Below are 15746 nucleotides of genomic sequence, written 5' to 3'. Positions count from 1 at the left end.
TCTGATCCTACCGCAGGATGAACGTATATCAGAAATACTGGTATGCAACAACTCCTGTTAACTTGCATAAACATATGCATATTCTTCTACCAAAATTAAACTGGGGTAAGGTTCCATTGCAATGGCTAGTTTTACTATGTGAGACACGAGTATGGGTCTTATTAGGGCCTGCCAATCTGAACACAGGAGGAAGCCCCTAGCCAGACCCCGTCATATGAGAGATGAGAGTATAATTCCTGAATTGTAAATAAATATATAGAACAATAAGCCGTAACAAAAATATAGACATGGTTCCAAATAAAGAGTAAAGCTATGGTATGAGTATTCCTTTACGCACTTGTCTGTGCTGATGGGATAATGCCAAATGTTGGCAGCATTCGTTGAACAAATTAAATTACATTAAATAGAAAAAACAGGTTGGGTAGGTTAAAAAAAATAAAAAAAATAAAAGGAAAAGAAAAGTGCCCTTGTGGATAAAACTCCACTCTCTGGTCTGCCTGAGAAGTTCTGCATTACGATGGCTCGGCCTCTTCCTCCTCTGCACCGTTCTTCTCCATCCCTTTGTTTAAGGGGGTGGAAGTTGAGTCATTGTCCAGAACCCCAAGTCGGGCCAGCTCCTCCTCGGCGCTGGTCCAGGAGCTCATGGACTCGTGAACGGTGACGGTGTGCTCCTCCATCTGCTTTTGAAGGCTGTCCATTTCCTGCCTGATTGGAAACAGCAACATTCAATTTGAGAGTCCTGGTGGTATTGCAGTGTTATACAACACCTCCTAAATGTGAAACGACTGCATTTCATATCCAGCAAGAGATACAAATCTAAAACATTTCTACTCTTTCTCTTTCCTTTTAGTAAAAAAACTAAACAAAAATAGGAGCTATACAATTCAGGGTTTTTTTCTTTAAGTTTTGCAACGAAAAGCTTACAGAATAAAGAACGAATCTTACTTGAGTTGCCGCAGACAGTTGTGGAGGTTATTGAGGGGCTCCTTGTTGACCGAGGCCGAGGGCTTTAGCAGCTCATCCAGCAGGGAGGCAGGCACAGGACAGTCAGGGATCTTCACCGGAGTCACTGGGTTCGACGGGTTCCCCTCCCCCTTCAACTCCATCCGCTGCTGTTTCGTTGTAAACGGAACATCGGCAACATTAAAAACGCTGTCGCTAACGTGTGTGCCGGACACGACATTCCAAATTCAAAGCTTCTTCTCACTCTCCCGGGTGCTTACCTTTCTCAGTCGGTTCTGTTTGAGGTCCAGTTTGAGCTGTTGATTCTGCAGCAGGACCGTCTTCATGCTGTTCCTCAGCTCGCCCACTTTGGCCTGCAGCATGAACTTGTCCTTCCTCGTGCCATTCAGGTCCTCCTGTACCGTCTCCAGCTCAACCTTAATTCCCTAAAGAGGAAAGATCAAGATGTCAGAAAAGAAAAAGGAGAAATGACCGATGGTGACGCAAGGGAAGGTCATGCCTCCGTCTCCAGGCAGAACGCTTGCCATCTGTCCTCGCTGCCCTCTAAGACAAGGGCTGCAAAACAGCGCCTGCCACAATGCGGATTGACATCAGCATCCAGGCCTGTTGCAGATGTGTGTTCTACCATCTGAGTATTCTCTCACCTGCAGAGCGGTCTGTAAGGTGTCCAGCTCCCTGTTGCCACACTGCTCCACCATCTCCAGCTGCTGCTTCTGGGCCTCGATCTCCCTCTGCTTCTGCTCCACCTCCCACTTCAAGTCCTCCACCTGAGAGACATTTCACAGTCAGGAGTGAGAGCCAGTGATCTCTGTGGTCAGGGCCAGATCCACACTGATGAACAGCTACTGTATGTACTTCCCACTGACTGACTCAACGTTGCCCTTCTATCAATGACACTGCACAACAATTATTATGTTTGTATACCTTGCTTATTCGATTTGGTTTGTTCATATAATGGTTTTGTTATGTTTATGTGCGATGTCTTTTATATAGCTGCAAACCACATTGCCCAAGACTGGGACAATCGTTTTCTGAATCGGAATCTTCACAACACACGCTCCAGCCCATTGCATTGGGCGTTGGTCCACGGTGTGGTGGCGTAAGCCTCCTACCTCCTGGTTGGTGAGGGGCTGCTTGTCCAGCTCCTCCTCCAGCTGTTTCTGCAGGATCTGGAGCTGCGAGTGGGCCTCCGACAGCTCCTCCTGGAAGCGAGACACCTCCTGAGAGTGCTTCTCATCCTGAGCCCTGCAAAGGAAGACGAACGAGAATGAATAAACAAGGACCAGAGTCAACTAACATAAAACAATGTTATTCCTGCTCTATATCAACAGAGCATCCCACCGCAGACCAGCTGTCCAAATTCGGTCGACCACAACCTGGTCGGATACGTCATCCATTCTGCGTCATCGTAATAGTCCAAAGTGTAAACTGTTGACTCACTGGAGTTTGTGAGCCTCGCTGTGCAGTGCTTTGACCAGCTCCTCTTTGGCTTGCAGTTCCTTCTTGATCTCACACAGCTCCAGCATGGCTGCCCTGTAGTGCCGTCTGTTGTGGGCAGCCTCCGCCTTCGCTGCTGCCACCTACAGGACAAAACTCACAGTTACCCAACGAGGCAGTCTGGCGACACAGTCAGTCCCTCCAGGATTACCCCATTCTACGCAAGCATAATTAAATACAAAACCAACCATTTCATGCATATTTTGCAAGGGTTATCGCATAATTCGGTCCAACCAGACCACATATCACCACATATTTTCCCCTGTCAGCATGTTCTCATGTGAAGCTGATGGTGGACGATTGATTACGGACAAATCTTATTTGCCTACAAAAATATCAGCTATAGACTGCGCCAAACTATTTCTCAATGTTTCACACTACCGTTGTTTAGTGCAGAAACAGAGAAAGAGAAAGTTGTAAAAGAAATGTGTAACTGAGCACAGGACATTGTATCGCTTTAAGTGAAATTAACATTATCAAAATCAAAACCATTGCACATTATCTCGCAACATTTCAGAGAAGCCGAGTGAAATCAAGCATTTCTGGCCACAGGTATCACCAAAATACCATCCTGGAGGGACAGCACAGTGGCGTGTATGCATGTGGTAAGTTGGAATATTTTTATTGAAAACTATGTGGGAAATGGGAATGGCCTGGAAGCCTTTACCTGTTCCTTCAGGTCCTTGACTTTAGCCCTTTCTTTTTCCAAGGCAACCTGTAAGGTCTGAACCAGTTGTTTCATCTGCTGGTCTTCCTCCTCTTTGCGTTTTAATACAGCTTGGACCTGCAGGGACGGGCAAGCCAGATCAATAACACATTCATGTACCGTAGTATGTAGTAAAGTATGTACAACTATGTGAAGTTATTGAAATGATCAGTGGACATTGCTGTTAAAGGACTATCACCTGCAGGTTGAGCTGGACTAGGTCTGCCTCTCTCTTGGCCAGAGCAGTCTCCAAAATATTGGCATGCTCCCGCAGTGTATTATGGGACTGCCCCAGGCCCGTTAGCTTCCCTTTTTCGTGCTCCAGCTCAAGAGCAAGTTTCTTATTAGCATCCTCCAGCTTCCGAATCCTCCTTTTGAAGCACCGCGCCTCCTGAAGCTGTGGACAAAGACACAACAGTTGATGACTCATGTAATGAAGTAGCACAATAGGCACATTGGGAGTTTAGCCAGTCCACAGGGTCTCACCTCATCCTCCAGCTCCATGACCTTCTCCTGGTACTCCTCCAGCTCAGTGGTGGTGAGGGAGATGACCTCCTGGAGCTCCTTCTCCAGCATGGCCTTGCTGTGGCTCACCGCCTGCAGCTCATTCTGAAGAGCCTCGATCTTATCCTGGAAGAAGCACACAGGTATTCATGTAAGAATCGTTTGTGTAGAGAGCTGTGATACGTTGTCACGAGGGTATCCCCGTGCAGTACAGTACCTGCAGGGCCTGGCTGTTGCCTCCATCTGAGACCTGGGCCTTGAGTTTGACCAGCTCCGCCTCGGTGGTCTCCTTGTCAGTCAAGGCCTCTTGGAGCCGGCGACTCAGGATGCCCACAGCGTTCTCATAAGCCTTGTGCTTGGCTTTCATGTCCTTCTGCGCACTGGTCAAGTCTGTTCCTAGGCGCTTCATTCTTACTTTCTGCTCTGATATGGCCCTGAGAAACAAGGGAAGACAAGGGAAGCTAATAAGGGTGCAGTCCGAATGAAAAGACTCATCTCAGTGTTTCCTCTACATGCATTTATTGGTGGCGGGCCGCCACGATGGAATTTCCTCCGCCACGAATTGATTCAGTCCCAAAAAAAAAAAAAAAAAAAAAAGTTCTCAAAAAAACAACAACAAAAAAAACATTTTAGCTGATTAAAATATATCTGATCCTAGATCAGCGCTATAATGGATGTTGACTAAAAGTGCACCTAAATCCACGCCCATCTCTCTCTAACCGCTGATCCAAAATCAGATTAATGACATTCAGTTGACGACGTGACACAAGGGCTCCTGATTGGTCTAAATGTGAACTGTGGTATTATTGTTATTGTGTACAGGCCACCGTAGTGACATCCGGGGGGTATTCCATCAACATCGCTAAAGGGAAAATCCAGGTTTAGTCTGATAAATCTCGCGAGAGTTCTTACAAATATCCAGGCATATTCTGATAGGTCTCGCGAGAGTTATCAAAAATAAGCCAGGATTTTCCTTTAGCGACGTTGATGGAATACCCCCCAGGTCAGGTGGGCAGGTTACGACGAGACAACAAGAGACCGGTATTGTAGAGCTTACAGAGCGAGTTAAAATAAAGACACTTACATTGAAATACAGAAGGACTCACGTGTATGTTTAATAGAATAACACGACATGGTGTCAGAAGTCCTGTAAGTGAGTGTTAAGAGTTAGATCGGCCGACAAGTGTCATTTGAGCTCGTGACGGTGAGAAGGGAGAAGAAAAGATGGATGCTAATGCTAACGCGGGAGCAGCTGCAGTCCAGAGAACGGCGCCAGTTTCAAGTGCTACGTTAGCAGACATTTGCAAGTCAAAAAACGATTCTTATGTGCCGTCACTTTAGCAACGACACAGTATTGTCAAGGGGAAAAGAAGGGGAGACGATTTTTTTATTGACAACGGAATTACATGCTGGAAAAACATGCAGCTAAAATTCAGGGAACATTTGGACAATAAGAGACACACGGGAGAAGTACGGGAAAACAGGGCTCATGTGGGTCTCATCAAAGGTAAGAGTTTGTTTTCTTTAACTCAGCTGATACTCAGCTGTTTACCGAATGCTCCATCTGACTGTGATTTTACTTCTGTAATGTGGTGGGTTGACATAATTCACGCACGGAACTATAGGTTGAGACTATTGTTCCGTCCGTAGTACCCAAGTTGTTTAGACTGTTCTATTTACTGCTTGAGTGTGTTGTTGACAATCGTTCATGTCCTTCATTAAACGTTTAGCTTTGTCATTTGATACGCCGCCTACGACTACCATCTCTCTGCACTACAGTAAACAGTTAATCAGTAACGTTAGCCGCTTTTGTGCTCATGTAGGCCTACTTCGTATTATATTATAGCTGATGATCTTTGTGTGTGTATGTGACTGTCAGTCACAAGTTTATATTCTGTATATTCATTTTTTCTTTTTTTTGGCCATCCTCTAGTTTTGGCTGTGATTAGGAAAAAAACAAAACAAAAAAAAAAACGTTGTTTTGAGCGCGCGTGCGCGTTTCATGCGTGTGCACGCGAAAAAAACCGCGCGCGCTGCGCGCGCGGTCACGCCCACCCGCCACCATTGTAAAAATTCCTGGAGGAAACACTGCATCTAGAAAGAAAGATTAATAAAAGATTCATAATAGTGATGATCAGCTTGGGGAATCACTATGGGAACCAAACTAGTTCCAGAGGTCTGGGCTGAGTGACTCACTTTTTGGCTTCTCCCTGCATTTGCTCCACCTGCTGTCTCAGACCCTCGTTTTCCTCCGCCACAGCCGCCAGCTGACTCTGGTCGATCTGTATAGACTGTGGAAAGACACCCGATTATAAAAACAAGGTATATACAGGAATCTTGAGTAATTTCAATACCTTTTTAAGACTTTTTAAAGACCGTGTCAAAGACCTGTGTTTCCGTTTACATCAGTGACACCTTTAACTTAACAGTTGGAGTTTGCAATAGACTAGACCACTATCATACAACAGAATGTCCGGTTCATCTTTGTTTTTTAATAAAACTAATACATTCACAAACTTTTACTAAAAGTTTTTACGACTCAAACTCTTTGGACAGAGTCTACGGTAATTCAGAAAAATACCTACAAAATTCAAGACCTCATAAAATCGTGAAAAGTCTTGATTTTCCCAAAATGTATTTAACAACTTTTAATACTTTTCAAGACACTGCGGATACCCTGAAAAAAAAGCCTCACACAAAATGTCGGACGAGCAGCATGTTCATCATACTACAAAATAATCAGCCCAAGCTTGGGCCAGCTGATTGCTTCAAGTTGTGTTTACCTGTAACTGGACCTCCAGCTGGTCTCTCTCGGTCTTCACTGACTGCAGGTGGGCTTCCAGACTGTTCATCTGCTCCTGCACGCGGACCACCTCCTTCTGCAGGCGCGTCTGCTCCAGCTCAGCCTTCTGCTTCTCCCCCTGGGCGCTCAACAGCTCCTGCTTCAGCCCCTTCACCTCAGACACCAGGCGCTTCTTGGTGGACTTCAGCTCGTTGATCAGTTGGTCTTTGGAGCTGGCGTCCCGCCGGTACGCCTCCACCATGACCTTGGAGAGTGGCGGATGAAACGGCTCATGAGTACTACTGGGTACGTGTGTCTAGAAAGAAAGTTCTAAAACCTAGATACAGAATGTGGGTGAGACTAGGGATGCTCCGATCTGGATTTTTGGGGCCGATACCGATCACCGATTTCTTTCCTCAAGATCAACCGATACCGATTTTTTTAAAAATACATAACTGTAGGCCTACTGACTGGATAGCCTACATATTTTTTGCTTTTTAGACAAAAGTTTTTATCCATTAGGCACCAAGCAAACGCAGACCCATTTTTATCGCATAGTAAAGGTCTGGCCTATCACCCAGTTAGGGCCTGAAGCCCAAGTCAGTCGATATGGCTGTATAAAAGACATCATAAACGTGGCCTTCATGGTTTACATACTGTTACGTCCTCCTATGTTTTCTGTTCAGTTATCTGTCTTCCCCAGGAAAAAAAAAAAGGAAAAAAAAAAAACGTCATTTGGAGTGAAATCGGCCGATTTAAATCGGTGGCCGATAAATCGGAGCATCCCTAGGTGAGACATACCTTTTGCTGCATGAATTGCTCCTTTAATTTCTGAGCTTGTTTCTTCAGCGTATCGTTGTCCTGTTGCAGAGCTTCAATCTAAAAAAAAACAACAACAACAGATAGAGGTTACTTTAAACTCCATCTCAAACATCTCATCTCTCTCTGCCTTACGAGGAGTGTAATCTAGTGTCGCTTGTAGTGTGGCCGAGGCCCTCACCTGTGAGGTTTTGACCTGGACTTCCTGTCTGAGCTGGTCCAGGACGTCCGACGCCACCAGCACGTCCTCGCCCAGCCGCTCCGCGTCCTCGTCCAGCTGGCCCTTGTCGGCGCGGGCCGCCTGGAGGGCCACCTCCAAGACGATCTTCTCGTTCTGCAGGTACTGGATGGAGTCGTCCTTGGCGTTGGAGTCCGTCTGCAGCTCAGCCAGCTGGGTTTCCAGCTCCAGGTAGCGGGCCTCCAGCTGGTTGATGGACAGCTCTTTGGTGTGCAGGCTCTCCTGAGTGCCCGTCAGCTGCCTCATCAGCTCCAGGTGCTCCTTCTGGAGGGATTCCAACTGCAGGTCCTTCTGGGATAGGGTTAACCTCATCTGGGGGGCGGGGGGTAAGGAGAGGTGAAATTAGCTTATGCTAAAATTAGCTTATGCTAACTAACGACAAGAAAGAAACAACGTTATTTACCTGCTCAAGCTCCCTCTCCAGAGAGCTAGCCGTGTTGGCCAGTTTGAGCAAGTGTTCCCGCTCCTCCTCAAACTCCTCCAGCTTGTGGTTGAGATCTTCCTCCACCATGCTCTTGGCATCCTGGATCTGCTGATAGGCAGCCTCCTGGGTCATCATGTCAGCCTAGTCAGAAGGAAGGGACACACTGCTCAACACTTTCAAGCGTCTTGAAACCTTCTTGAAGCCCAAAATCATGTTGTTGGTTTGGGGGGGGGGGGGGGGGGGGTTTGCTCATTTGAGGGGACCAACCTCGATGCTCTGCAGCTGGACAGCGATGCGCTCCTTCTCTTTGATGGAACGGTGCTGGGTCTCGGTGAGCTGGTGGTTTAGTGTCACGTTCTCCACCTTCAGATGCTCCAGGACACCAATCTGGGTCATCTTCCCAGCCTGCACAAAGACAAAATGTTGACATGTCACCGAGTTCACGAAGTAACATCTCAGGGAATAGGACACATTGTAGACAGTAGAACCCTTCTCACAGACATCCGTACCTGCATGTCGGCCATTTCACCCTGGAGCCGGACACGGGCTTCCTGTGCGAGCGCGAGCTGCTGCTGGTACCACTGGCGGACCTGCTGCAGCGAGTCGATCTCAGCCTGGGAGGTCTTCAGTCGGCTCTGAAGGGTGTTGCGCTCCAACTGGACCTGCTGCAGCTGGCTCTGGAGACCACCCATCTGCTGACGGAACTCCTGGACTGGAGAGTCGATGGAGCCCAGAACATAGTGGTTCACAAAACATGTGTATACAACTCAAAACGACATATAGAATCTAGAATTCTTTGTAAATAGAGCTCAAAATTCAAATATTGAATTTTTAGAAGTATATACGGTGTATGAGACCATATTATACAAAAAATGTATGTCGCTCTGGGTAACATTTACATTTACACTATTGGCATTTTGCAGGCGCCTTTATCCAAAGCGACTTACAACAAATACATTTGACTAAGTAAGTGAACCATCTATCCACCAGTCGTAGCAGGGGTAAGAGTCTGTTCTGGGGCTCTCTCCCGGTCACTCACCAGCAATGTCCCTGGACGTCACTGTCTGCTGCATCTCCTCCACCTTTCCCATGAGCCTCTGGTACTGCTCCTCGGCCACCTGCAGGTCGGTGCCTAGGGAGGCCAAGCTGGCGTTCCTGCTCTCCAGGCTGCCCTGCAGCTCCACCATGGCCCTCTCCAGCTGGGAGCAGCTCTGGCGCAGGGTGGACACCTCTGTGGTCAAGGAGCTCTGCTTGTCCTGGCTGGCCTTGGCCTGCTCCTCACGGGCTCGCAGCTGGGCGTTCACGGTGGCCAGCTGGGCCTGCAGCTCTGTCTTCTCTTTCAGGGCCTGGACGGAGGGGAAGAGGGGACGGAGGGGAAGAGGGGATGGAGGGAAGAGGGGACGGAGGGGAAGAGGGTTTGGAGGGGAAGAGAGTTTGGAGGGGAAGAGGGGATGGAGGGGACGGGGGGGACGGAGGGGAAGAGGGTTTGGAGGGGAAGAGGGTTTTGAGGGGAAGAGGGGATGGAGGGGAAGAGGGGATGGAGGGGAAGAGGGGACGGAAGGGAAGAGGGTTTGGAGGGGAAGAGGGGATGGAGGGGAAGAGGGGATGGAGGGGAAGAGGAGACGGAGGGGAAGAGGGGATGGAGAGGGAGTGAGAGCCGATACTACTCTAGGGGAGCTCTTGAGCGAGGTGGGTCCCTCTAAATAGACAGAAATACTAGTCAAGAAACGACCCAACTGGACCGATAGCGGTACACCCTCCCACAGACGAGCAATAGCTTATTTGGCTTATTCCGTTTGTTAGCCTTTTAACTAAAGCATTGCGTGGTCTAATGAGCTCTAATGAAAGAAGGACCAAAAGTTCCATAAGATATCTTGAGATATATGGGTGTGTGTGTGTTGGATGTAAGTGGATGCCAGTAAGAAGTGTACTGAATTCATTCTAGTCAGCTAGAGGAGTGTTAGCCAGGGTAGCTAGAGAAGTGTTAGCCAGGGTAGCAGTTACCTGATTGGCCTCAGATGACAGAGACTCCAGTTGGCCCTCCAGCCTCATCTTCTCCTTCATCACCTGGAGAACTTCATCATGGCCCATCACCGAGCTCTCTAACGAAACACTGACGGAAAAAAAAAGGAAGAGTTACCTAATGCGTTTACCGGGAGTCAAGATGAAGGCGTGCGATGTGCAATAGCGATGTGTTTATTTTGACTAGCGTACCGGTGTTTTTAGCATGGCTGGGGCTGGTGTTTATGTTGACTAGCGTACCGGTGTTGTTAGCATGGCTGAGGCTGTATACTGGTGTTTATGTTGACTAGCGTACTGGTGTTTTTAGCATGGCTGGGGCTGGGGGCTGTTCCACCAACGTTGATTAGTATATCGGCGATAAAAATAAATCAGGCGATCAGGCAACTCGGTATTGGAATTCAAGCCTCAGGTGATTCCTCGAACGAGGATCAGGCTTGTGTCATGAGTGTTCACAGAACACCGGCTTAGAAATCCTCGATATGGGCGCGTGGCCGAAGATATAAAGAGCCCAGAAGAGCCGATAGTCGAAATGAAGATACTCCACTCTGCAGGGGTTCTACATTTGCGCAGCATTCCGAATTATTGATCTTTATGAAGACGGAAAAATAAGATGTAAAATAGTGCAATACTGCCGCAATTAACAAGGCGAGGGAAATGGTTTGGCAAGAAATTGCTGACCGATTAAATGCGTAGGTCATACTAGCCCCAGTTATTGTTATATGTTCATATTTTAATAAATGAATATTTACTACTGTGGTGATATGAGCAGCAGGCTACAAACCGTCATATCGTCACGATGGTATAGTGGTATCGACCGCTGCCATAGTATTTATTCGTCATTTTAAGACGGTGGTTCGAATCCCTCTTCTGACACACTTTTTACTGCATTTCGTTGTCTGAATCTAATCTAAAATCTCATTTAAAAAAGTATGTAGGCTATAAAATGATGGTGCAGGCTAATTTACAAGAACTGACACGATTACAATGGTGTTTGAAGCCTTTCTGAGTAGTAAATGATGTTCTTCTAACTGGACCCTGGATTTGGCATAGATTATTTTTTCTTATGATTACTGATGGATAGATGATTCACTTAGACAGATATATCTATTGTAAATCGATTTGCATGAGGCTTCGGTTAAATGAAAAAAAATAAAAAATAATAATCACTTAAATCAAATCTCAAATCTCGATATTTATCTATCGATCTATCTATCTATCTATCTATCACACTTTCAAAATATCAAGTTATCTATCTATCGATCGATCACACTTTCAAAATATCAAATTATCTGTCTATCTATCTATCTCGTAAAAAGTGGGAACTAATATTTCCTAAAAGACACTTGACGGAACTGTCATTCGGGATATAGTTTCCGCCTGTGAGACAATTTTGATGCACGTATTACCTAAACCAACCTCTAAACCTGCTCGCGACCAGAATTACTCAGAAGGATTGGTTGCATAGCAACCAAGCAGCGAATTATTTGAGCCACATTGATGGAACCGAATGCAAGATGAAATTATCGCAGATTAGAATATTATCGCCGATTAGAAGATAATCTCGCTAAGTGGAATAGGGCCCTGGTGTTTATGTTGACTAGCGTACCAGTGTTTTTAGCATGGCTGGGGCTCTGTGTTGATGTTTATGTTGACTAGCGTACCAGTGTTTTTAGCATGGCTGGGGGTGGTGTTTATGTTGACTAGCATAGCAGTTTTTTTAGCATGGCTGGGGGTGGTGTTTATGTTGACTAGCGTACCGGTGTTTTTAGCATGGCTGAGGCTGTGTGCTGGTGTTTATGTTGACTAGCGTACCAGTGTTTTTAGCATGGCTGGGGGTGGTGTTTATGTTGACTAGCATAGCAGTTTTTTTTGCATGGCTGGGGGTGGTGTTTATGTTGACTAGCGTACCGGTGTTTTTAGCATGGCTGAGGCTGTGTGCTGGTGTTTATGTTGACTAGCGTACCAGTGTTCATAGCATGGCTGAGGCTGTGTGCTGGTGTTTATGTTGACTAGCGTACCGGTGTTGTTAGCATTTCTGGGTCTGTGTGCAGGGGGCCATTCCACTAAAGGTGGATCAGTATAGCGGCGATTGAAATAAATGCGGCGATCAGGCAACTCGAGATTGGAATTCAAGCCTCAGGTGATTCCTCGAACGAGGATCAGGCTTGTGTCATCAGTGTTCACAGAACACCGGCTTACAAATCTTCGATATGGGCGCGTGCACGCAGACATAAAGAGCCCCGAAGAGTCGATCTGTCGAAATGAAGATACTCCACTCTGCAGGGGTACTACATTTGCGCAGCATTCCGAATTATTGATTTTTATGAAGACGGAAAAATAAGATGTAAAATAGTGCAATACTGCCGCAATTAACAAGGCGAGGGAAATGGTTTGGCAAGAAATTGCTGACCGATTAAATGCGTAGGTCATACTAGCCCCGGTTATTGTTATATGTTCATATTTTAATAAATGAATATTACTACTGTGGTGATATCAGCAGCAGGCTACAAACCATCATATCGCCACAATGGCCTAGTGGTATCGACCGCTGCCACAGGATTTATTTGTCATTTTTAGACGTGGTTCGAATCCCTCTTCAGACGCACTTTTTACTGCATTTCGTTGTCTGAATCTAATCTAAAATCTCATCTAAAAAAGTATGTAGGCTATAAAATTATGGTGCAGGCTAATTTACAAGAACTGACACGATTACAATGGTGTTTGAAGCCTTTGCATGAAGGCTTCGGTTAAATGTAAAAAAAATAAAATAATAATACTTAGTCAAGTCTCGAACTTGCAACCTTTGGGACTCCAGCCGGCTGCCTTAACCACTGCGCCAACCAGACAGCTGTGATAACAGCAATGCAAGTTGATAGACATACCTATTCATTTTATTTTATTTTTTACACTTTTTAATTTATGTATCCATCGATCTATCTATCTATCTATCACACTTTCAAAATATCTAGTTATCTATCACACAATCAAACTATCTATCGATCGATCACACTTTCAAATTATCAAATTATCTATCTATCACACAGTCAAACTATCTAATCTATCTATCTCGTGTGAAGTGGGAACTAATATTTCCTAAAAGACACATGAGGAACTGTCGTTCGGGGTTTAGTTTCCGCCTGTGAGCCTTTTTTGACGCGCGTCTTACTATAGCCTGTGTTTTAGCCTGGTCGCGACCAGGCTAATTATATCTGACTCAGAAGGAGCTCAACCAAGCAGCGAATTATTTGAGCCACATTGATGGAACCGAACGCAAGCTAACATTATCGAGGCTTAGAACTTTATCGAGGCTTAGAACTTTATAGAGCTTCGTGGAATAGCCCCCTGGTGTTTATGTTGACTAGCGTACCAGTGTTGCTAGCATTTCTGGGTCTGTGTGCTGGTGTTTATGTTGACTAGCGTACCAGTGTTGTTAGCATTTCTGGGTCTGTGTGCTGCTGTTTATGTTGACTAGCGTACCAGTGTTGTTAGCATGGCTGAGGCTGGTGTTTATGTTGACTAGTGTACCAGTGTTGTTAGCATGACTGAGGCTGTGCTCTGGTGCTACCTGCTGGAGAAGCTGTCTCTGCGGCTGCGCGGTTCTCCCGGCCCCTCCAGCTCCAACAGGTGGTGCCGTTCGTCGCTGGCCGCCTGCAGCACCTCCTGCAGCGAGGGGAATTGGCCCATGGCCTCAGGGGCGATCTCCCGGCCCTCCACCGTGTACGCGCCCCCCCTCTGCCTGCCTCCGCTCGCCACCGCCGCCGCCAGCGTCCCGTAGGTCCCCCTGGTGGACACGCTGCTGTAGGACGAGCTGTCGCTGTCGTTCCCATCCAGCCGCGTCCCCCCCGACTCGCTGCCGTCCGCCTCCGAGACGTTATCGCCGATCTGGAGCGAGGGCGGGGGGAAGGACCCCTGCTGCTGGGCGGCGTCCGCCTCCGAATAGGAGCCGCCGACCTCGGACGTCACGCTGACCTCGGACAGGGTGGACACGGAGCTCAGCGTGGAGACGGAGCTCATGGAGGACTGGAAGGAGGAGCCCATGGAGGAGGAGGAGTCTGCTGACGTTCTGACCCCGTCGCCCGCGCCCCCGCCCCCGCCCCCTCCTGATGTTGTCTCGGGGGTCTTGTAGTCGGCCAGGGAATGGATCTTGCTGGGGCGGGGGGATCTGGACTTCCTCTCCTTGGCTGCTGCTGCTGGGAGGCCCAGGCTGCCCAGCTTGGGGCCTCGGGGAACGCTGGTCCTCATGAAGGAGTACTCGGTGCTCATGGAGATGTTGCCGGCTCTGGGGAGGGCCTCGGGGTGCAGCATCAGCTCCGGGTCCAGAGTGCTGAACCGGTGGCTCTTCGGGGTGGAGCGGTGAGACTGTGTGAAGGAAGAAAGAGAGAGAGAAAGACAGAGAGAGAGGAGAGATAAAGAGAGAGAGAGGAGATGAGAGAGAAGAGAGAGAAGAGAGAGAAGAGAGAGAGGAGAGAGAAGAGAGAGAAGAGAGAGAGAGGAGAGATAAGAGAGAAAAGACAGAGAAGAGAGAGAGGAGAGATAAGAGAGAGAAGAGAGAGAGAGGAGAGATGAGAGAGAGAAGACAGATGAGAGAGAGAAGACAGAGGAGAGAGAGAGAGAGAGAGAAGACAGAGAAGAGAGAGAGGAGAGATAAGAGAGAGAAGAGAGAGAGAGGAGAGATGAGAGAGAGAAGACAGATGAGAGAGAGAAGACAGAGGAGAGAGAGAGAGAGAGAGAGAGAGAAGACAGAGAAGAGAGAGAGGAGAGATAAGAGAGAGAAGAGAGAGAGAGGAGAGATGAGAGAGAGAAGACAGATGAGAGAGAGAAGACAGAGGAGAGAGAGAGAGAGAGAGGAGAGATGAGACAGAGGAGAGAGAGAGAGAGCGGCATGAGGATACATTCAGGACTGCAATCCGCCGAAACATTTAACCGTAATTCATCAACGTCCGTCTTTGATAACAGAAAGCAACAAAGCTAGGGACGTGAAGCTTAAGTCAAGCTGGGGTCGACTCAGCGGCAGCCTGGAGTCAACTCTCCACCCCACTGACAGCTTTATCCGGATAAACGTCCGCCTGAGACTGCCCACGTGCATGGCCAGCGCCCGCTCACCCTCTCCTTGTGCCTCTGCACTCTGTACTGCTTCAGCTGCTCCTCCAGGCGGCGGCGGGCGTCCAGGCGGATCTTCTCCTCGTTCTCCATCTCCAACGACGGCTCCAGAGAAGCTAGAGAGGGACGACGTTTATCAACCAAAGGGAACAGGGAACGTCCTCACCGCACCATGCCACAAAGAACACTGTCATACAAAGCCACCGATTCATTTGAGAGAGATATCCAAAACTATATGCCTGTCTACTTTGTCCCCTCGGTTCAGAGTCATCTTTAAACTCTATCATGAGACTTTGTATGACATTGTTATCCCACCGATGGTTAGGTGTGTGAAGCTGCATGCAACCCGGTCCTCAAAAAGCGTTAAGAGTTAGAAGTCCCCGAGTCCCTTAATATAATGTTGATCATGTTAGTGACTTGTGTGACAATCGAAAACATTGTTATTGGTTCTGGCTTGCTTGGTTAGTGTGAAGTTGATATGCCACAGCCCCTGACCTCGTTAGGCACAATTAACCAGCAGGTGTCAGGGCAACAACGATGTTTGAATGAGGACTCCCTGATCGCAGCATCACTTGGAGCAGATGCACAACGAATCAAGTAGACAATGCAATATGAAATGCAATTCATTACTGGAACTATAAAACAATGTATAGGGAAAAGCAATTTGTGGGAGTAACTGTCACAGTCAACA

The 15746-nt window shown here is 47.4% G+C and overlaps 1 protein-coding gene across 1 annotated transcript; it reads right to left on the bottom strand.

The window, feature by feature from the left end:
• Nucleotides 1-231: 231 nt before the first annotated feature.
• Nucleotides 232-15191, bottom strand: golga3 (golgin A3). The gene is made up of 21 exons (XM_080533029.1): nucleotides 15059-15191; nucleotides 13521-14314; nucleotides 9938-10046; nucleotides 8973-9279; nucleotides 8443-8645; nucleotides 8201-8338; nucleotides 7913-8074; nucleotides 7453-7821; nucleotides 7254-7331; nucleotides 6454-6717; nucleotides 5867-5961; nucleotides 3888-4104; nucleotides 3653-3796; nucleotides 3366-3563; nucleotides 3128-3244; nucleotides 2404-2543; nucleotides 2076-2208; nucleotides 1608-1730; nucleotides 1224-1388; nucleotides 946-1109; nucleotides 232-705 (listed from the first exon to the last, which is right to left on the bottom strand). The coding sequence occupies exons 1-21, from the start codon at nucleotides 15146-15148 to the stop codon at nucleotides 513-515; spliced, it is 4203 nt and encodes a 1400-aa protein (XP_080389155.1). The 5' UTR covers nucleotides 15149-15191; the 3' UTR covers nucleotides 232-512.
• Nucleotides 15192-15746: the final 555 nt, after the last annotated feature.

Source organism: Nansenia antarctica (assembly GCF_963989245.1).
Source record: "Nansenia antarctica genome assembly, chromosome: 5".
Taxonomy (NCBI): Eukaryota; Metazoa; Chordata; class Actinopteri; order Argentiniformes; family Microstomatidae; genus Nansenia; species Nansenia antarctica.
Note: the sequence above shows the minus strand (reverse complement) of the source record. Positions and strands in the feature narration are given on the sequence as shown.